Below are 19,696 nucleotides of genomic sequence, written 5' to 3' on the forward strand. Positions count from 1 at the left end.
GTTTTTAAGCTTTCACTCTCCCACTGTTTGTACTTTAACTGACACCGACAAACGATTAGAAACACGATTAGGGAAACACGAATCCAAAATGATACGTTTTATAAAAATTTATTCCTGTAACGTTATAGCTGAAGGAGAAACGTGAAATGTCTTTTCGATATAAAAGTTCTTTACGGATGAACTTTTTTAGAATATTTAATGAGAAAGATGAAAGAGTGTATACGTATTGTAAAATAAGTAAATAAATTGTACAATTTTCTTATTTGTTTAGCTTAATACGCTGCAGGCTTAATGTAATACTTTTACAATGCTAGGTCTTTGTTACGTGATGAAACATTGAGTAACATTATAAATAACGACGACGACGACGACGACGACGATGATGATGATGATGATGATGATGATGATGACGATAATGATAATAATAATATTTTTTTAAAATTACCGCTGTTCGTTTATTCGTTTGAACACGTACTTGATAAAATTCATCGTTAAAACTTCACAATTTCCTTACTTGCTACCTGATTCCTTCATCATCTAATAGTAAATAAAGCAATACTTTGTGAAACAGATAAGACAGTACTGTTTCCATTTAATATTTTTCAAACGATTTCTTGTTCCCTCCTACACAGAAATTGGTTTGAAAGTGAAACCTGAACAGCAAGAAGTTTTCTCAACACTTTGTCAATCGATTGGCCAGATGTACCTTAAACATATTTTGAATTTAATGTGCGTTATTAGACGCTGTGTAATTACTAAAATGTTAAGAAACCAGCTTTGTCATTCATTATGCATTCTTGACCTGATCGAATCTAAATTTCCTGCTCATCTCATGAAACACGTCGCCTATATGCACTATCAAACATTCTAAACCAGTGCTGTCTGGTGTTCAATAAAGATTAGATGTGTATACGTTACAAAAAATTGACGGATGATGCGAGTAATGGGAGACTGAAAAGGAGCCCAGTCTTGGACAGCACTGTTTAAACTTTTTTGCGGCAAGCGATTGCTCGTGGCGATAAAATAACTGCCCAAGGGACATCGAATTGCTCAGGCACAGTCTAAGCTTATGCCTAAGTTCCATCCGTGGAGTGTGTACGGTTCAGCAAGTAATCAAGATCATGGGCAATACGATCGAGCATCCCGCTAGTTGTAGCCTCGCAATTTGTAATTACTATTTCAGGTGTATTCTCTTCTCCGTCTGGTTGCTTACGTTCAGCTGTGTTCGCTATATCAGGGATCACGTTCACGTGTTCTCTGCTCTTCAGCTCTGTCGTGGACAAGAGTTCAATGTCAGTTTTCACGGCCAAGGTAACGTCCGGCATGCCGCTTAAACGGGACTCAACATCGGCGCTGCATAAAACTTTAGCCGCGCTTTCTGGTGACGGATTGTGAGCGATAAAAATCTGTCCCTGCGACTCCCGATATTTGCCGTATTCTCGGAAGCCACAACATTCACCGGTGCCGTAAGGTGGTTCGTTTACACAGTGGGAACTACGCGCAGAGAACATGCCGTCGAATGCTGCGATCGTCTCCTGATACTTCCGTGGACTGGTGTTGTAATTTTCAAGATTTATATCGTCCGAACGATCGATTCGTATCTCTGGCAAGAATCTACCGGCGACGGACACAGAAGGCTTCGAATACGACGATGTGGACTCGTTTATAAATTCTCGCATATCTATACTGCCAGCTGCAATACCGCGAGCTTCTAAATAAGACTCCCCGAAGCTCAACGTTGAAGGAGGCGGTGCTGTGTCATTCTCAACCTCTGCACTCTTCGAACACACTGATAACAATGAAACGGATCCGTTTACACTGTTCCCAGTATTATTGATTAAATTTCTTTTTTAAAGTACCTTTAATTGGCTCGGATGTTATTTCTTCCTCGGTATCTCGTTTCCATGTTAATTTCCGCAGGATCAAATCGATGATCGCCAATTCACCGTTCACGATATAAACTATCACTATGATGAATCCCTGAATGAATAGATGTCGTCGCTAAAATGTTATAACGCGAACCCAATATCCTCCAGATTATACCAATCTGTGTATACTTACCAAAAATGAAGAAAGAGAAGCAAATGTATAATGAAAGATAATAGAACTGGAGTTTATGTAGAAGATGGAGGAAGCTTCCATTGCGATTACACCACAGATGACAATAGCCGCTCGATGAAGCATTCGTAACCTGAGAAAGGAACGTTTCAATTTCTAAGAAAATTAATGTTAATACATTCACCGCCACCCCGCCAAAGTATTGATACATTCCTACGATGACAATTAAAGAGTTACGAGAATTCAATCGATGTTAAAGTTATACCTTGCCTCGATCGCTTCTTTTTTCATTACATTTTCTTCGACAAGCGCATGAGCCTTGTGCAGGATTCCCAAGTATAATAATGCGAATATAAGAAACATCATCGTGGCACAAGTGACGAATATATTGTAAACTCCGCTACCAAAGATCAACCACCACGATTCGTGTCTCCAACCAGTACTCTTGTGCGTTAATTCCGTAGTTAGCACAGCTAAGATGGGTACACCTAGATAACATTAAGACTGTGTAAACGTTTGTACTTTTCTTACTTATATGTATTTACAGCGTATCAGCTGCATGTAATATTTTAGCTGACCAGTAATTACTGCAATAACGGTGGGTTGGAAGTGATGATTGGATCGAACTTGCGTCAAACCAGCAAAGATGATCAAAGCTTCTGATATCGGTGCAGACATGCCGATCAAAAGGAATGCTTCCAAAGATATTGCCACAATTGCGTACGAACTCTGGCCACAGAAAGTAATGATATCGCATTAATTATATTTCTCCAGGGCCACGTGTAACCGATAATGTTACTTCAAGTACCGTACCTCTGGCAGATTGTTGTGTACAGCGTAAATAAATACCGCCATCGCTCCAACCAAAGCACCGCAACACTGCAGCTTTAGGAAGTTCAACCAACTTCGATGCCTCCACCAAAAGGATCCAAGAATCAAGGAGGAAAGAAGACACTGTAGTAAACAGCTACCACAGCCGAATATTACAATGAACGTGGTTTGCTCCTTTTTAGCAAGCACTACCTAAAGTTGTTTTTGCATTTTAGTTGTTTCAGAACTTTAGATGAAGTACTTTTTACCAACTGTAACTTACTCTCACTGCACGTGCCGTAAGAAAAATTGCAAACGTGCCGGTATTAGGACACAAACAATGAGTAGTGGAGTCTCCTGGCAAGGTGTTAGCGATACAACTGTTTAGATCCCAAGTTCCTGTGTCGTCCATAAGGCCGCAGGACACATTCCAAGAATTTGACTGATTCTGCACATGCTTCATCTGCAGATCAACCCATATCTTGTTATGCTTATCAAGACTGAAGGCAGGTACTACCACAGTGATGATGCGAGAGTTAATGCGAAATTCGAGATCTGTTCCATCGCTATAAATGAAAATGAAAAAAAAAAAAAAAAAATGCCAAGGAGTTAATAATCTGAAGAAATATTAAAAGAAACAATCATTGATTTTCGTGATCACTAACTCAAGTTCTTTGACGTAGGTAGTTGGAAGAAAATGGGACACGTTCTTGTAAACGATCACGATTCCGCTAAGGGTGTCGTTGGTCTTTACGCCACGTAGTCGTTTCTTCCATAATCGTATGGTCGTTTTATCGTCATACCAATTTGGATACCTACAATTAACGAAATCAGTAACACGGTTAATTAAACTTCACTGCAAACACGACAGTTACGTGGAATCATCTGCAGAGATCTGAAGAGAATGCGTGATGCTATCGCCGCTGTGTTGTTGTAATTCTTGGACATCTACCACCAGTGAAGGAAGAGATAGATGCTTGTAAGGATGAGTACCAGACTTGGTCCAGCAAGCCAAGCTTTTCCGCGTGATTTGCAGCAATAGTAAAACTTTCTGGAAATTAAAAAATAGCCCTTCTTCTACAGTTTTCCTTTTGATTTATCAAAAACTAAGACACAGCGCTGTACTACCTGTTGACTTAAGATTGAATTTTTGTCGTTTAATATTCGACTAATGATTCGTATAAGCGCATCCGTGGATGCAGGTAAGTCTGATGGCTCGATGTTACGCTGGTAACGTTCAACCTCAGCCAATATACTCAGAATGCGATCACCTTCTCCAGGATAAAGTGGTATACTACGTGATCGTAAGATTTCCCAGAAACCATAGATCGTTTCAGAACCAGTTGTATTCTGATAACCCAGTGTCAGACTCTTAAACTATAAGCAAGCAAGAACATCGTCATTTCAGTTTAGTTAGAGGCGAATGTATACCATAAGGGGATACCCTAAGTTTCAATAGACAAAATCATGGGAACCTTGTTGTAGTAGGAGGTGAGTGGCTCATACAAGCAAGAAGAAAAATCAGGTATTTGCCATTCAGGTGTGGTCGCATCTTTCATAGAGCACAGCCTGGACACTTTCTTCCCTACAAAATGCTGTGGACACTCTAACAATGCTTCGGAACCAGGAGCCGTATCCGGCCAATCTAATCCCCAAGACTTTCCTTTCAAGCAAATGGGTATTAGCGTTCGATTGACGACTTCCATTCGGACGGACATGGACTTGTCTGCCACGTTGCACGTGTATATCGCTGATTTCTGAAAATATGGAACCATTGATAAATTACTTGGAAACGATTCGCCATTCATCAAACAAACAATGTACCTGTGCATTTGTGATTTTCAATATACTACCCGCTGGATAAAGATCCTCCCACACTTCGCTACCGGGTTCCAGTTTAAGGAGGGCTCTATTCTTGGTCCAACCGAATCCTATGTCAATGTTGGGCATATTAGGAGTCATGCACGTCAATTGTATATTGTTTCCCTGAAAGAGGAGAAAATAATTGTTTCAAATCGAGGAAGAGATAGATATTTATGTACTGTGAAGAAATGAAACAGTTACCTTGTCTATGGTAGCGCTCATGGGCATTACTTTCACGTTTGGCTCATCTCTTACATCGACATAAATAGTTTTACATTGTTGTACACCCCAATCAATTATCTGGCAAGTATACTGACCCGCGTCCAACAAGGCTGCTTTCTCGATGGTTAATACCGACGTATGGAAGTCGGAACCATCGTTTGGAAGATGCCTGTGCCAGATTTCTCTAAAGAATAAAAATACGTGAATTAGGATTTTAAATAAAGTGCAATAAAATTCGAATATAGTAGCTGTTCGATGTTACCGACCGATCGATGAATCCTGCCTTACCATCTGACTATGGCGTCAGTTTACTTAACGTTCAACTTGTGTTTGACAACAAATTGATTTTTATACGATATAAAGATTAAAATATCGCTGTTCATTCACCTGGTAGCCTTGTGCATGTTCACCAGCATGTTGTCCTTGTACCAGGTGAAGTTTATTCCATAGCTACCTTGAGCGATACAAGATAAGATGAATTGGTCCCCGAGATGAACCTCGTGTTCGTTTCCCTGATTCAGACGGAGACTCTAAACAGGTAAATTAACTTTTATATATGTATATCCTATTAATTAAAGAATCGATTAATATAAAAAAATCGTATCGGATGAAAGTAGATGAACAGTTACCTGCAATTTTAGAGCTGGCTTTTGTTGAAACGTGAAATGAGTCGACTCGAGGGAGATCTCGCTAAGTCGTCGACGTTGCACCAGTTTGTTGAGAGATTCCCGAATCTTGTCTCCATCTTCCGAATTCCCGAAGAAATGGAAGGTAATCTCCGACGTGGGTCTATGTAACGATAGACAGGTAAAGAATAAAATGTACTTTGAGCATTGTTTCTAAAGATTTTTATCATTGAAAGACAGCATCGTCGCGTAAACATTACGCGGCGTAAGGTAACGTGTCTTTGTCTTTTTAAGGAGCTTCGTTAAAGGGGTGACCGGAATTACTTATTGTTTAATGTACCTACTCACGTCACGCTCAGGATTTGTAAATCCTCCATGGACGAGATATTAGAATTCCTTAAGTATTTTGCAAGCTGTGAAGAAGTTACAAGGGGTCAGTAACCGGAACGTATAGTTAAAAATTATGGAATAATTTTCAAGGATATGGAGCAAAGGCAATTGAGAAGAGGAAAAATAAAAAAAAAAGGTCACTATTTTTGTTAACAAGTGCGTATATTATAAAATAATCATCGAGTCATAACAATGACACGTTTTTACATATTCAACAATTACATGATAATTACAACAACTCGTGTGTGCGTAACATAACCGTACATGTAAGCACGTGTATCCCGCACGATCGACGCAACTTTTCGCTTCTCTTTCTCGGTCTTAACTCTTATCACTTATAATATTTCTAAACGATCTTCGCATTCAAGACTATTCATCTTAATCGAAATTCATGCAGGAATCTAGGCCAGTCCATTGTCTCTATATCGGCCGTTATCGGTGCTCTTCCAAGTATCCGGAAGGCTCCCTCTTCCACCGATCGTTCAACGGTCCTTAGCAGCTTCAGGGAACGTGGTAATTTTGCATGACTGCACCCAGTCAGAAAAAATATTCATTCCAGAAGGATAAACGTTTTCCAATTCATTCTGGTGGATCAAGAAAATATGGATCTTCGTTGGATATTAGTACACAGGATGGATCTCCGGTTCCCGGACACAAATGATCCCGTATCCGCTCCCTGGATACTCGTAACACCTTGATTCCCGTTTCACGACAGTATGCCTCAAGCAAGATCATTTGCAGGTGACTGGCTGAATCCATTTCTGTATCGAATGGCACGAGGCAGCAGATAGCTCCCTGACGGTTCTCGCATTCCTTGGATGCCAGTGCTCGCAACGTTGGCAGCATACCACAGGTTATCGTCGATTTCGAACATCTCTTTTCCTTCTGTTCGGACCAAGACAACGAACCGCTGAAAATTTTTGTGAAAATCAATTATAAAGAAAACAAAAAAAGGACCGGCAGCAACAAAGTTGCGACGTTTCTCGCAATAACGAGCAACGTAACTTGTCGAATCAAAAGGTGAATCCTTACCTGTCTGTCATCGTGGCGGATGGATAGGACTGTAAGCTCTGGCAACGTGTCATATCCGTAAGTATTTGTTCCTGTTTAGCCTCCGAGTTGATCTCTCGCGTGCCTCGTTTGCACACTTCACTGAATGTAGGAATTTTCTTAGCTTTGATTAACAGGTTATCACAAGAAGTCAACACTGTTAAAAGTCGATTAAACGATTCACTGATTCTTCTGGCAGTTCCTGATCGATGCAATCTTACGCAACAATGAAACTTTCACGAAATACGATCAGCTTCGAATATTCTGTATTCCCCCGGTACAACAGAACGAGAGGAGGCTCGAGTAACGAATGACCTCGAGGACCGGCGCGCGTTGCCTTTATACTTCTCCTCCCACCAGTTCACCACGTTCTATATATCTACGGGGTATTCCAGATAAAACGTACCGTGCCTGTGTACATACACAGAACGGAGCTTTTTATCGACGACGAATCGGTCGCGAAAGCTCTTTTACCTGGAAACGAAATATCACGGAAAAAGGAAAGCTTTGCGCTAAATTTTAATATGATTTATACATATATTGTCCTCTGAAAAACGAGTACGAAACGTTTTGATTAGCGCTCGACGCGACGGTAAATAAGCACTTGACGAGGAAAAGGATTTTATGTCAGTTTTCCTCGTATTACGATACCGGGGTTTACTTTGTCATTATACTTTACCGTAAAATTCCTGATACTATGATCGGAAAAATGATAATATTTGTAACGAAATTACCACAGGTGAGGGGAGGAAAAATTTCGAGGATAAACCTGTACAGAAAAGTAGCTGCGTCATAAGAAGAAACGATTTGGCTGAAATAGTGACCGGGTCAGGGACTTGGTTTTGTGCGATAGTTTGCTCACTTGAAACGTCGTCGCATAATCTTTCCTGCAGAGAAAGAGAGACCGAGAGAAGGTAGATAGCGGATGATTTTCACGCTGAATGACTCGACGTTTCTCCTTAAGTGGAATGACAAGTTTGCCTAACCGAATTCTACCGAATTCGCAACGTCTTTTCGTTGGATAAAATTCACCCGTTTGGCTAACAGGTTTCAACTGTTCCTGTCGTACCACGTTGATCGATAGCCACGTGTCCATCGTAGACAGATATACTATACATACGCCGTAGATACATATACTTATAAAATCATGATGCAAACAGCAACGTCTCGTCCCTTTGGTTTCATCAGCCTTGCAACTTGAACAGATTCGCTGATAAACCAGGTGGAAATCTACTTGGGAATCACCGGTCTGTTGAGGGGAATTATGGAAAGTCGATATTTCGCATCTGCTTTGGATTTCCTCCTCTCGCTCTGTTGTCCTTTACCGTACCAATTATATCCCGCGCCACAAAGGACTACGCGCGTGCTAAAATTAAATTGACCACACGTAACGGATTTTAATTTCGATGAACGAAGAAAGTTGATTTGTTACGTAATCGATGATAAAGCATAACGATGCTGGAGGTAAAATGAATCTGCCATTTCTACTAAACGATCAGCGGTGACATTTTCATTTTCATTTTTTATCACTTGGAACGTTGGATCAGATGTGCAACTTTTTTTTTTTTCAGATTGCTCCTTGAATAATCCTGCATAGGTGTTGGAGGGATCGAAGAGCGCGTGCACGGACGCTTGGGAATCCCAGAGTCCTTAGGCAAGAACTTTGAAACTGCAGCCTCGAAAGTATGCGTGTAAAGGTGGACTTCTAGGTAATGAGTTTAATTTGAAAATACTCAAGACAATTTGCAGCACCTTGTCGCGTTGGACTTTTACGAGAACTTTACTCTGTTGCAGAATAGAAAGTGGTCGATTAGAAAAAGTATGCACACTCGATTCTCTTTGTTTCTTTATCGAGGATATCAAAACATGAGACAGAAAGGTAACTTTTTCTCCATTGATATCACAGATGATTCATAAGTAAACAGTACGAGAAAGTATCGGTTTAATCAAGAGGATCTCTATCGCAGTAGAAACAGCCATGCCTGCTAGGGCACACCATCATAACATGGATTTATTATTTTTAAATTTAATTCATCTTCCTGTTTCATGTAATCAGTAAAATTTCCTGCATTTTCCAAGTAATTTGATTAAATTATTCCATCGATCATCGATTATCTATCACGTCCTTAGTATATCTAATCATCGACCTTCTGTTTGATATCCTAGGCATTTATCCATTTCTTTCGTTCGTTCGTTATAAATCGTTATTTTATCAACGATATATCTTCGTACACGTGTCCCTAATTAATATATATCATTCGACGAGAAGTTGTACGGAATTACCGAATTAGTAACCGAGGTATCCGAAGGTTTTGCAAAGGCAAGCGTTGATATCGTGGCGCAATTCCCATCGCGATTGTCGTAATCGAAAACATTTGGCGCCTTGAAATCGTCGGCCTCTTGAATATACAAAAAAGCAGAGTGACTGCGAGTAGAAGATAATCTTATCGCGGGGAAGAGACGAGCGAATCGCTGTTTCTCATTGCCGTGGATAAGGTTCCGGGAAAGTAACGCGTCTGACCGTTCCTCGAGAACTTCCCACCGAGTTTTCGCAATACAGACATAAATAAAAATAACTGGTATATTTAAATGTTATTTCCTCGAATCTTGTTCACCGACCACATTCTTGTTTTTAGGATACCAGATGATCGCGAGGAGGATACTTGGTTCGTCATTTTCTACCAGCTACGTTAAAGCCATTGTCTCGCGTGATTTTGAAGTGGTTCGTACAATTTTGAACAACACCGAGCTGACGAAAAATCATATGACGCCGGAGATCAAGCTGTTTTTGTTAACGCCCAACTGCCCTCTTTATCACGAGCCGTTTCAAAACGTTCTGCAAGGCAGCAATATGAAAAGGAACGTGTTCGTTGAGCCCTTCTGGTCGATTTATTGGCCAGGAGGACAGGGGCTCACCAGATTCGTCCTCGACGAAGGGAACGCGCTGTTCTCATCCTCGAGGAACGTTTTGGACCTTGGGGCTGGATGCGGGGCAACTGCTATAGCCGCGAAACTTCGGGGCGCCAGCAAGGTTGTTGCCAACGATATCGATAAAGGTTTGCATTCATTTAAGCTGTAAAGATATCGCTAAGCAGCAGCTATTAATAACAGCTTCAAGGAAGTTATTACCAGATAGCTGGTCGATATCTGGACTGATGTCTGAGAAAGATTAGGCGTTTATTTCCATTTCGTTGAAACTGGAATTTTGAAAGAAACATTGGAAACGAAACGAAACGGTAGTGTTCCCGGATAATAAAATTCCAAAAGGTTGTTATCGAGAGTGTTATCCTTTTCAGGAGAGGAAAAGAAAATCATCGTACGGGGAAGAACTGGGTGCATCGTGCTTCAGATAAAACAAACCGATGCGATGGAGGGGGTGGAAATACCATAGCATGCAGCGAAGTGAAGAAAAACTATATGTAGATACTACGGTTTACGTCATACGTCCGCTCGAAAAGATAGTTTATAAAGTGGCAGACTGGAACCTTCGGATCCAGACGTTGAATTTTTGAATCACCAGAACGGATTTAGAATGGACCGTCGCGTCGTTCGAAACAGTAGCGGCGCGCTATATATACTTTGGATATAGATAGAACCATTGAACGTATTAGAAAGCGATGTAACGATTGAAACAAAAGGCAAAATTAGGGTTTAACTTGCCTCTTCGAGATCTCCCTGTTTTCAGCGACGTTACGCAAAGTGTATATATAAGAATATTTTAAATGGGGAACATTGAAATTCAGGATTTCTTGCTAAAAGTAGTTCAAGACCGGCTCAAGGTCTGGATCAAGCTCGGTTCCCCGTCTTACAGGAGGTCAACGATCCGCCGCGGCGTACAAACTCGACATTCCAAACAAACTGATGGCACATTTCGAAAAGTATGCCAGGTATCGAACGCTGATAACGTTCACTCGGTACGCTCGAACAGCGCAAAAATGAATCGAAGCATGTTCCAAGAATCATTCCATCGTTTACTACGTTCTTTTTTAATTCTATTAACACGCCTCGAGCGCATCGGTCACGTAGAATGCGAATCGATAATTAGGTACATCCGTTAATTACTGCGCACGGTACGTGGAACTGACTCTCTTTTAATTCGTTGCTCTAATAAGATTACGCTTTCGAATTCCTCTAAACGCAATCTTTGATAGCGTAAGGGCCATTCCCTTTTATAACGGGAATTGATAGTTGTGCCGTGAACGATTCGAAGAAAGTCGAAAATGTAGGTCAGACATCATGGTTTTCCCCGTTTTACAGGAACGGAGGGGCTGCCTCTCCTCGTGCGTCAGTGAAAGGTAGCCAGTGAATTTCTGCTTTCTACGTTCGTTGCATTCTTAAATCGTTGCCTCTGCACGATACTCAATCTCGTTGACGTACTAGCATTGCGTCGTAACATATCGTAACATGTCTTCGTTAAGAGTAAAAGTTATAATAGAATTTTCTTCAAACGTTTCCTTTTTAGCGTCTGCTCGTCTGTCGCAAGCTTATTTCCTCGTTTATTCGATTGTAGTATCATAAAATGATCCAATATAGGTAACTTGATGCTTCTAGCAGTTCCTTTCCGAGGACCGATTCTTTAGCGGTTGATCAACGTTACGCAATCGTTGTAATCCTCTTCGCATACGCGTTACGTTGTTTTATCTTATCCACCCCCCGCCAAGCTTTTCTCGCGACTCGATCATGCCATTGTATTCTGGCATTTGTTCGAACAAGATAACTCGTATCAAATCGTCCACAACGAAAATTGATTATCAGCTCGACGAATATTTTTCCGCTATAAAAAGGCACACGCGACAACGGAAACCAGCACACGTTACGTTATTATGTAATAACGTTTGTTGCCTGCGATTACCTGTCCACGAAATTCTACCTAATCCCGCATGATCGATGCTCGTTCATTGATCGCCTAGAAAAATCGCTATTTTAATTTTTCCATCGTATCGATAATGTTAATTTTGTGTGCTTTTAGTCGCCTGCACGGCAATTATGATGAATGCGCTGGTAAACAACGCCGAGCTCGAGGTGTCTCAAGAAAATTTATTGCATCGTCCACCAGATAAATTGATAGATTTCATTTTCATCGGTGACATGCTGTACGACGAGGAAATTACCAGCGTTTTAATCCCCTGGCTGGAAGAAGCGAGTAAAAATGGCACACGCATCTTCCTAGGAGACCCAGGGAGACACGGTTTCACCGAGGATTTGAGGAAACGATTGACGTCGTTCAACTGTTACTCGTTGCCGAAAAATGTACGACAAGAAAATTATGGTTATGATAAATGTTACGTTTGGGAATTCTCTAAGTAACGAACAAACTCGATAAACTGCATCGCGTGATCAAACAATAGGTATTAGCGAGATATGTCATATGGTAGCGCGTGGCTTGTTCGTAAACAAGCTGATGGCAATCCGATTTATGACAGCCAGACGCCAAATATGTATTGCGAAACATCGGCACGGTAACAAATTGTATGCTCGTCCTGATATAGATTCTTTGTTTGTTTAGCGACTCGCGTGTCGTATCTCTATGCAAAACGCTCAATTTTTACTATCTAAATAATATATTTAAGAAACATCTATGTTCAGACTCTCTATACTCACCTGTTTACCGATGTAAGACTCCAAGCTACCGTGTTGCGTTATCAATCCGCTTCGTAAAGATGTCACGTTAGATAATTTGATTCTGCACTCGTATCTCGAACGATCTGTAACAATTTCCGTGATTGCTTTAACATAACTAACAATAAGTAGCAATGCTTATGAAATGTTCAAATTATCTAAAGTATGTTCATAGAAGAAACTCGCGTATACACTCACTGTTATAGATCTTGGTACCGTTTTTACAGGTGCACGGTTCTTGTTCGTCTTCGTCGTAAGGACACTGCATTATGCAATTCTCGATTCGGCATTCTGTGAACAAACGTCGACCTGATGTTACCTCGGTAGCATCGTTGATTCTTACGGATGACTCACGCTGTAAGTAGCTTGAATTCGACCACGCCGTGAACGTGACTCATCCGAAAGTTATCCATAGGTATTTGCTCCGTGAACGGAACAAGCGTTAACATGGAAGTGAATCTTACCACCGTCAATCGTGTCCAGAAGACGAATCTCGCAATAACGTCCAACATAGCCGTCGAGGCAATGGCAATTCATCGCTTCTGCTCCAATTTGCCTGTAACAGTTCAACGAACCGGTCGTACATTCATCATTCTTATTCAAGCTAGATTTTTCGATCAAGAATCATCGAAGCTCGCTTTTCCAGTTTAAAAAGTTCAACGATGCGAGGATAATTGGACGATCGACCTACATTTATACGTATTATCGATTGATTCTGTTTCGCCTGGCTTTTGACGTACAAACTTTGCCGATACTACTGGTCACGGTATAGTTTATTGATACTGCGACAACGAACTTTCGAGTTTGATAACAAGTTGCGAACTTTAATAGCTTGATTAACGAAACACGATGAAACGTTCGCTTTCCCTCGTTCTGATTGAGACCTTGCAGATGGTATCGTCGATTATAACTTTCTATAAATTATCAGCTATTGGAGTTTTATCTCTTCGATACGATCGCGTTTGAGATCTTCTGTAAATTGCTAATTACAAGTTACTTAGAAATGATTACCGTTGCTAAATAAGATAGATGTAAAATCACAAATTACATATCATACTTGCAAGTGCCTCCGTTTTGGCAGACAGCATTGTGATCATCCTCGAAACAGAGAGGTCCTTCGTTGCAGTCCTTTCCGCTGAAGCCGTCGAAACAGTTGCACCAGAAATTCCTATCAGAAACAACGGAAAATTTCGTTATTTGTACACGGCACGTGGAATGAGTTTCAGAGGCGAGGGATAAATTGGGAGGGTCGCAGGATTTATTAATAATTCATGAGACTTGATACGGTATCTCTATGCCCTACAAACCTTTCTACGATCCGAAATTTTTCAGCGTACCAAATTCTTGTTCAAATTAATTTCTTTACTTAAACATAATATGTATATAGTAAATCGGCAATTCTTATTATCCCATCTTTTACCGATTGCCTCAAACTATTCCAAGTATGCGATGAAAATTGAAAGTGAAACGAGAAACGGGGACATGGAACTCACGTGTAGTCCGCGGACACGAGGCAATCGCCGGTGTAAGAACATCGTTGAACAGAACAGGAATTCGAATTCGGCACGTCCTCGGTCATTTGATACGTGACATTGAACCCGTACACATCCAGCAGATCGTTCAGAACCCGTACGTGATTACCCTCGAGCCGATCAAGTTCGAATTCCACGACTAGAAACGGTCTGAACGTTCTGAACCAACGATATTCGAACACGTTGCCCTCGGTGATCTCCTTGATCAACGTGGCTCCAAAGTTCATGTTCTCCGATTCGTAATAAGCATATTCGGTGAAACTGAGTCCTTTGTAGACGTAGACCTGCGTCAAGTAGACAACAATGGAGCTGTTAGCCGCTGGAATGTCAGACACGTCGATCACCCAACGACACTTTATGGGAACCGGAAACGAGCCGGGGAAATTCGGGCTTTGGATCACACCCCTTGGTGCCGTCAGACGATCTCCACACGACACCTCGTTCGTCCTGGAACCTCCTATTAAGCTCAGACAGCACACGTAACAGAGAAGCTTCATCTTTCTAAACAGAAAGTTTTCAAAAAACTTGATGATTTTTCGTTTCAGTTATAAATTAAACTTTATTTACCTGATTCAGACGAAAAGGTGTCGTTTCAAGTGGTTCACATACAGTGGTTCAAGAATTAAGCAGGATGTACTGTAAAATTAAGAAACAGATGATTAATTTTTTACTCTAACTAATTTAACGATATAAAGAATAATAATGATACATACATTACAATAAAAAGACTGGTCTGTGTTTTGAATCAACCCCTATGTCCCCACTTTGAACAATCAAAATAGCCTCTCTTCTTCACACTTCAAAATATATTCGTCCTTCCACATACATATCTTATCGTTACACCCTTACACTTCATTTTCACATGAAAACAACGTTCGTGAGGACGATTCAAGCCTTGAAGAGAAATCCGTGTATATATCTGCAGGTGTATAAAGTCATTTCTAGTCGTTTTTCAAGATCCTGTGTTGCAACTGTTTAGTACAATGCTGGAGGATAAAAGCTTTTGCCGTTCCATAGTGTAAGGTAATTATCAGCCACAGATGATGCATGTCTTTCAAAAATTTAGCTTGAAATGAAATAACCCACTGCTGGGTTATGCCGAATCAAACGCGTTAGATGAGGTAAAAATGCACGCATAAGGGGTACGTGTTACCCCAAGAATCGATCTTATACTCTGAGACGTCTGAGACGATTAACAATTGAACAAAGATTGTCGGAATGTTATCGCATACGTACGAACCCGCGATCTGCCGGGCAGCTGGGCGTTAGCCTCCTTTGCACAACTGATCTCTCCTACGCGCACCCTCAGTGCACCCTTCCTGTACCCAGATGCCTGTAATCGAGACGAGAGAAGGGCAGTGAAGGTACTGCAGGGATGCTGGCAAGCTTTGTTACTTACATCTACGTGTTTGCATTTCTGATCGAACCGCACGAGCGTGGAGTTGAAATTCGTTGGATGATCCAGGATTCCATGGATAATCGCTTTTATGACGGAACATTGGGAAAAGATACGATTGGATACTTGTAAAAAAGAGTTTAAATGAACAAAATAAGAAAAAAGTAACATAAACTTTTGTACGTTCAGTTCCAAGGATCCTTTTATGGATTCAGGATAGAAAAATCAAGCGACAACACAACAATTGTTCTATGTAACTTATTGCATGATAAAAAGTTATATATATATATTTATTTATTTATTTATTTATTTATTTATTTATTTAAATTAGAATAACGTAATTTGTTTATGTAATTAACTTATCTTACAGTTCTCGATTATAAGCTATATACAGCTTTAATGCAAAAGGCAATGGTAACTGATGTATCTTTTCCCTCATAAAAGTAGAAAAGGCATTTTTGTTTACGTAATGGGCGACAATAACTTCATCCTTAGGGTATTTATCACTAGAGATCGAATGAGGATTAAACAAATCACGATTTAGCGTGATATCGGATAGATCCGAATCCATCGCGTCTGCTGTCTCAGATGGATACACCGTTTCCAAGTCTGAATGATTTGTGTTCGAACTTGAGCTGCCTTCCTCGTTACTTAAGTTTACGTCTTCCACTATTCCGCTATCCGTTTTCTCTCGTTTTGCCACTTTTTTGCGTTGAACGAGGGTCTCCTCGTGATCCGCTTCGCTGTCGGTATCGTTGTCGTCGTCGCTGTCGGTATCACTGTCGCTTATATTCAAACATATAGCAGTTGTAATATTTTCATTGACATTAATGATACGCTGTGTGTGAATTATATTTTCTTGCGATCGTTCATCGGTGGAACTTGAAACACCCTCTGCATTGTTTGATGCGTCTGCGTTGAAAAAAGAGTCTTTCATAGACGCGCTTCTCTTTCCAAAATTCTCTACGTTCTGATTATACTGACCACTACTCCCGCTGTTGCTCGCCTTCCTCCAATTCTGATTTTCATTTGGATTAGTTTGCACGACAGTCCTTACTTGAGAGGTATATTGTTCGCTAGGATGAGTATCGACACTGAGCAAGAAACATACCGCTCTACTGAATTCCTCGCCTCCGTCTGAAACAGCTTCGTCGGATTCCTCGAAAATAGGAATAACGAATCTTCTTAAAGTCTGATGGGGAGGAGGACTAAGTTTTCGTCGTTCTGGTACTATAAGCTTTGTAGTCTCCAGATCTGCATGTTCGATCCAGACATTCCAACGTAAACGATCTCTTATTTTACCCCTGCATAACTCTTGCAAAGACAACGGATCACATTCGGCTACAAAATATTGTTGATATTATAAAAACAAATTGCAAACGATACATTTATTTTACGACGCTGGCAAATATACGTACGTAAGTGAAACAATGTTTGCTCTGAAGCAATAGGCACAACCAATGTTGAAAATGATACAGACAGCATTGTGAAATGCAACCAAGTATCCTCGTCTATTCTGTGTATACGAAGCAAATGATCCTTAAAAGGCATTACAAGAATCCCTCCGACGCGTACAAATTGTCTGATAAAACCTTCGTGACCTTCTGGACATGCTGCACCACAATACACTCTATCGTATTGTCTACCAGGTGCAACATTCAGACAATTCCCTGTTAAATGTATAGTTACATGACTCTTTTCTGCTTTCACAGGAGCCACACATACTTCTAAGTAAATTCTTTATGTATCACCTTGTATAAAAAGTGGCTCACAAAAATCAAATTCATCCAGAGCTAATGACTTCTGTTTAAATTCTTCTAGTCGCTCGTATGCATACTTTAAACAATCTTCGTGTAACTCAATGCCATGATTTGTTCCATGTTGGCCTAAGAAAGGCACAAAGATATCACCAATATTCTACACTGATTTAATAAAATAGCAGTGTTCTTACTCAATATGAGTCCTGCCATTGTACTAAGATAACCAGTTCCTGATCCAAGATTTAAGAAGCTCAATCCTGGTTCCAAAGAAAGAGCTTCCATTACCTCACTATATATACATGGCGCCGATAAATGGATGTTCCCATGTTTCCAAGCAATATCTTTATAAGCAATCTCTCTATGTAATGGCAGAACATAATCTGCTCTGTCGACTGCTCTAAATACTTTCTCCACCTCTTTGGTTCTTATATAGCCAGATTTCATTAAATCGTCAACTAATTCATCGTTATTCTGTCCACTGCTTACAGTTGTCCCCATACTTAACAATTTATAAATCCTTCTGCAACAAAATTTAAGTATTATTAATCGCATGTTTCTTTAATATATTTCTTAGATATTTACATAATTTAATAAGCTTTTTCATAAATATTAAACGAATAAGAATCTATTAAGTTCCAACAATTTCCTGTTAACATCATAATACAAACTATACCCACTTTCACTCGTGTATTAACTTTATTTAATAATCCTTTTAAAAATATAGCATGTTACTATAGATATAGCAGTCAGAACTCTCAAGAGCTAAACATTAAAAATAACTTACCAGATCAAACTATAATATACTATCAAAGTTTGTAAGAATATTAAGAAGGTTACAATTATAAAATTATCAGAATATATTTCATCTGATAAGAATCATATTTGAATAAATATCGAACATATTTTCCTCGTATTATATTGTTTCTTATTAATACAATTATAAATCGTTGATATTACGCGACAAAATATAACTTGTTGGGATTACGTCAAAGTGCGTCGCACATATACAAATTGAATAAAGGATATATTTAATTATTATGACGAGCGCTTGTATCGTGTAACAGTAATCAAGTTTAAAAAAATATACAGAAATATTAAAAGCTTCTGACAGATGCGCATAATTTTTACAACGTTTTCGTCAAAACTTTCCCTTACCAGATGAAAACACTATTATTTAATGACAATGAATAATGGAGTCGACGTTAAATCGAAAAAAAAATTTTTTCCAGCTCAAATTAGTTTATTACGACGAGCACAGTATCACGCATTGTAATATGACATTTTGCGACAACAGGCTGCAATAACTGTTATAATGTCTTCTGTTTTGATAAGAGTAAGGTCCATCAAGTCCATCAGCTGATAGCACAAAACACGAACTGTCTCTACGCCATTGTATGAATGCGGCTGTTGTATGGCAAATTAAATGGCACATCGGCAAGTTTCACACGAAAAAGTTGTATCACTTGCAATCATTATTTCCTTTTATATAATCTTTGAGAAATTTTTTTAAATCTCAATGTACTTTTCTGTGGCTTTTTACCTTTTCTTCAAAACGCGTATGTGTGTTAATCGGCCTCTTCGAAGCGTACAACATCGAGCGCAAGCGTTACATATGCTTTGACATATGTCTCTAAAATATAAAAGTAAATATGTATCATGTACTTATACGTATATGAATATAACTTTGCTAATTCGTGTATCGATGTATATGTAATAAAACGACTGAAAAACCCTGCTTTCACGTTTCTAATCGCATTGTAATTTGTATGTATTTATAATATGTATCGAACGTATGTATGGTTGTAAATGTAGCACCAAGTTAAGTAGATATACAAAATTTTAAGTACGAATATTACCAAATTATATACTATTAATAAAAGTACAAAGCCTTATCTCTACACCAATCAAACACAAAATACGTGTTCCAATATATTCGTCGCTCACATTAAATTTGTTATGTACTATCTCTATTTTTTATTTCGATCGATACCGAAGAGTGTAATATTTAATTCTTACATTATAGGACTAAATTTTAAATTACTAACGCGTATGTAATTTAATACCGAGAGCTTGTAGCATTATCCTTTAAAGTTATAAAGAAAAGATTTTTATTCATTGCGATGTTTATATGCAGAAAAATAAAAAAATTTATAATCATAATTATTCCTTATTTTATACATGTCTAAACAGAAATCAAATGAGAATCAAACCTAATTTATATGAGTTGTATTTGTAAAATCTGTTTAGTTTTATATGTAAAAGATAGGAAAATTATGTCTATTATTATACAATTTTAATACAGTCGATTGAATCCGAATTTCTCAAGTAGTTGAACATTTTTATCTTATTCTATTTTAAATGTACAAATGT

General features: G+C 39.3%; 4 protein-coding genes across 15 annotated transcripts; 1 reads left to right on the forward strand and 3 right to left on the reverse strand.

The window, feature by feature from the left end:
* Positions 1–45: 45 nt before the first annotated feature.
* Positions 46–15,599, reverse strand: LOC114878945. The gene is made up of 24 exons (XM_046287917.1): positions 15,570–15,599; positions 14,884–15,503; positions 14,738–14,806; positions 14,132–14,671; positions 13,696–13,806; positions 13,103–13,194; positions 12,837–12,929; positions 12,621–12,724; positions 5,928–5,992; positions 5,583–5,742; positions 5,341–5,483; positions 4,933–5,137; positions 4,693–4,854; positions 4,344–4,625; positions 3,997–4,245; positions 3,744–3,919; positions 3,534–3,683; positions 3,152–3,434; positions 2,872–3,081; positions 2,637–2,787; positions 2,324–2,546; positions 2,062–2,191; positions 1,860–1,980; positions 46–1,789 (listed from the first exon to the last, which is right to left on the reverse strand). The coding sequence occupies exons 4-24, from the start codon at positions 14,665–14,667 to the stop codon at positions 1,074–1,076; spliced, it is 4,362 nt and encodes a 1,453-aa protein (XP_046143873.1). The 5' UTR covers positions 14,668–14,671; positions 14,738–14,806; positions 14,884–15,503; positions 15,570–15,599; the 3' UTR covers positions 46–1,073.
* Positions 6,113–7,150, reverse strand: LOC114878950. Its single transcript, XM_029193344.2, has 2 exons — positions 7,002–7,150; positions 6,113–6,879 (listed from the first exon to the last, which is right to left on the reverse strand). The coding sequence occupies exons 1-2, from the start codon at positions 7,052–7,054 to the stop codon at positions 6,549–6,551; spliced, it is 384 nt and encodes a 127-aa protein (XP_029049177.1). The 5' UTR covers positions 7,055–7,150; the 3' UTR covers positions 6,113–6,548.
* LOC114878948 (electron transfer flavoprotein beta subunit lysine methyltransferase-like) lies at positions 6,886–14,521 on the forward strand. Of its 7 annotated transcripts, XM_046287920.1 has the most exons (7): positions 7,595–8,483; positions 8,591–8,728; positions 8,814–8,898; positions 9,656–10,075; positions 11,989–12,269; positions 12,866–12,995; positions 13,054–13,145. In XM_046287920.1, exons 3-6 carry the CDS (start codon positions 8,841–8,843, stop codon positions 12,893–12,895), a joined length of 789 nt encoding a protein of 262 aa, XP_046143876.1. In that variant the 5' UTR covers positions 7,595–8,483; positions 8,591–8,728; positions 8,814–8,840; the 3' UTR covers positions 12,896–12,995; positions 13,054–13,145. The 7 variants fall into 7 exon arrangements, with proteins under 7 accessions (XP_029049175.2, XP_046143876.1, XP_046143877.1 ...); XM_046287921.1 differs by lacking the exons at positions 12,866–12,995; positions 13,054–13,145 and adding an exon at positions 14,447–14,521; XM_029193342.2 differs by lacking the exons at positions 7,595–8,483; positions 12,866–12,995; positions 13,054–13,145 and adding an exon at positions 6,886–7,058 and having other exon boundaries at positions 11,989–12,594.
* Positions 15,600–15,810: 211 nt separating the features above from the next.
* LOC114878914 (protein-L-isoaspartate O-methyltransferase domain-containing protein 1-like) lies at positions 15,811–19,215 on the reverse strand. 6 transcript variants are annotated; one of them, XM_029193218.2, is made up of 6 exons: positions 18,482–18,860; positions 17,518–17,846; positions 17,318–17,452; positions 16,985–17,236; positions 16,551–16,907; positions 15,811–16,478 (listed from the first exon to the last, which is right to left on the reverse strand). In XM_029193218.2, the coding sequence occupies exons 2-6, from the start codon at positions 17,822–17,824 to the stop codon at positions 15,931–15,933; spliced, it is 1,599 nt and encodes a 532-aa protein (XP_029049051.2). In that variant the 5' UTR covers positions 17,825–17,846; positions 18,482–18,860; the 3' UTR covers positions 15,811–15,930. The 6 variants fall into 6 exon arrangements, with proteins under 6 accessions (XP_029049051.2, XP_029049050.2, XP_029049047.2 ...); XM_029193217.2 differs by lacking the exon at positions 18,482–18,860 and adding an exon at positions 18,867–19,215 and having other exon boundaries at positions 15,811–16,907; positions 17,518–17,843; XM_029193214.2 differs by lacking the exon at positions 18,482–18,860 and adding an exon at positions 18,867–19,214 and having other exon boundaries at positions 15,811–16,907.
* Positions 19,216–19,696: the final 481 nt, after the last annotated feature.

The sequence above is a fragment of the Osmia bicornis genome, chromosome 11, assembly GCF_907164935.1.
Source record: "Osmia bicornis bicornis chromosome 11, iOsmBic2.1, whole genome shotgun sequence".
Taxonomy (NCBI): Eukaryota; Metazoa; Arthropoda; class Insecta; order Hymenoptera; family Megachilidae; genus Osmia; species Osmia bicornis.

What these genes read in the sequence shown, in the direction of transcription:
- LOC114878945 (XM_046287917.1), bottom strand. Translation starts at nt 14,667, where the DNA reads ATGAAGCTTCTCTGTTACGTGTGCTGTCTGAGCTTAATAGGAGGTTCC. An exon ending in CGGTACCAAGATCTATAACA is followed by an intron (nt 12,725 to 12,836) that starts GTGAGTGTATAC and finishes AAATTGTTACAG; the next exon opens with ATCGTTCGAGATACGAGTGC. An exon ending in TTACAAATCCTGAGCGTGAC is followed by an intron (nt 5,743 to 5,927) that starts GTGAGTAGGTAC and finishes ATCGTTACATAG; the next exon opens with ACCCACGTCGGAGATTACCT.
- LOC114878950 (XM_029193344.2), bottom strand. Translation starts at nt 7,054, where the DNA reads ATGACACGTTGCCAGAGCTTACAGTCCTATCCATCCGCCACGATGACA. An exon ending in TCCGCCACGATGACAGACAG is followed by an intron (nt 6,880 to 7,001) that starts GTAAGGATTCAC and finishes AAAAATTTTCAG; the next exon opens with CGGTTCGTTGTCTTGGTCCG.
- LOC114878914 (XM_029193217.2), bottom strand. Translation starts at nt 17,824, where the DNA reads ATGGGGACAACTGTAAGCAGTGGACAGAATAACGATGAATTAGTTGAC. An exon ending in AATGGCAGGACTCATATTGA is followed by an intron (nt 17,453 to 17,517) that starts GTAAGAACACTG and finishes TGCCTTTCTTAG; the next exon opens with GCCAACATGGAACAAATCAT. An exon ending in TGAGCCACTTTTTATACAAG is followed by an intron (nt 17,237 to 17,317) that starts GTGATACATAAA and finishes TACATTTAACAG; the next exon opens with GGAATTGTCTGAATGTTGCA.
- LOC114878948 (XM_029193342.2), top strand. Translation starts at nt 8,841, where the DNA reads ATGCACACTCGATTCTCTTTGTTTCTTTATCGAGGATATCAAAACATG. An exon ending in TCAAAACATGAGACAGAAAG is followed by an intron (nt 8,899 to 9,655) that starts GTAACTTTTTCT and finishes TCTTGTTTTTAG; the next exon opens with GATACCAGATGATCGCGAGG. An exon ending in TGCCAACGATATCGATAAAG is followed by an intron (nt 10,076 to 11,988) that starts GTTTGCATTCAT and finishes GTGTGCTTTTAG; the next exon opens with TCGCCTGCACGGCAATTATG.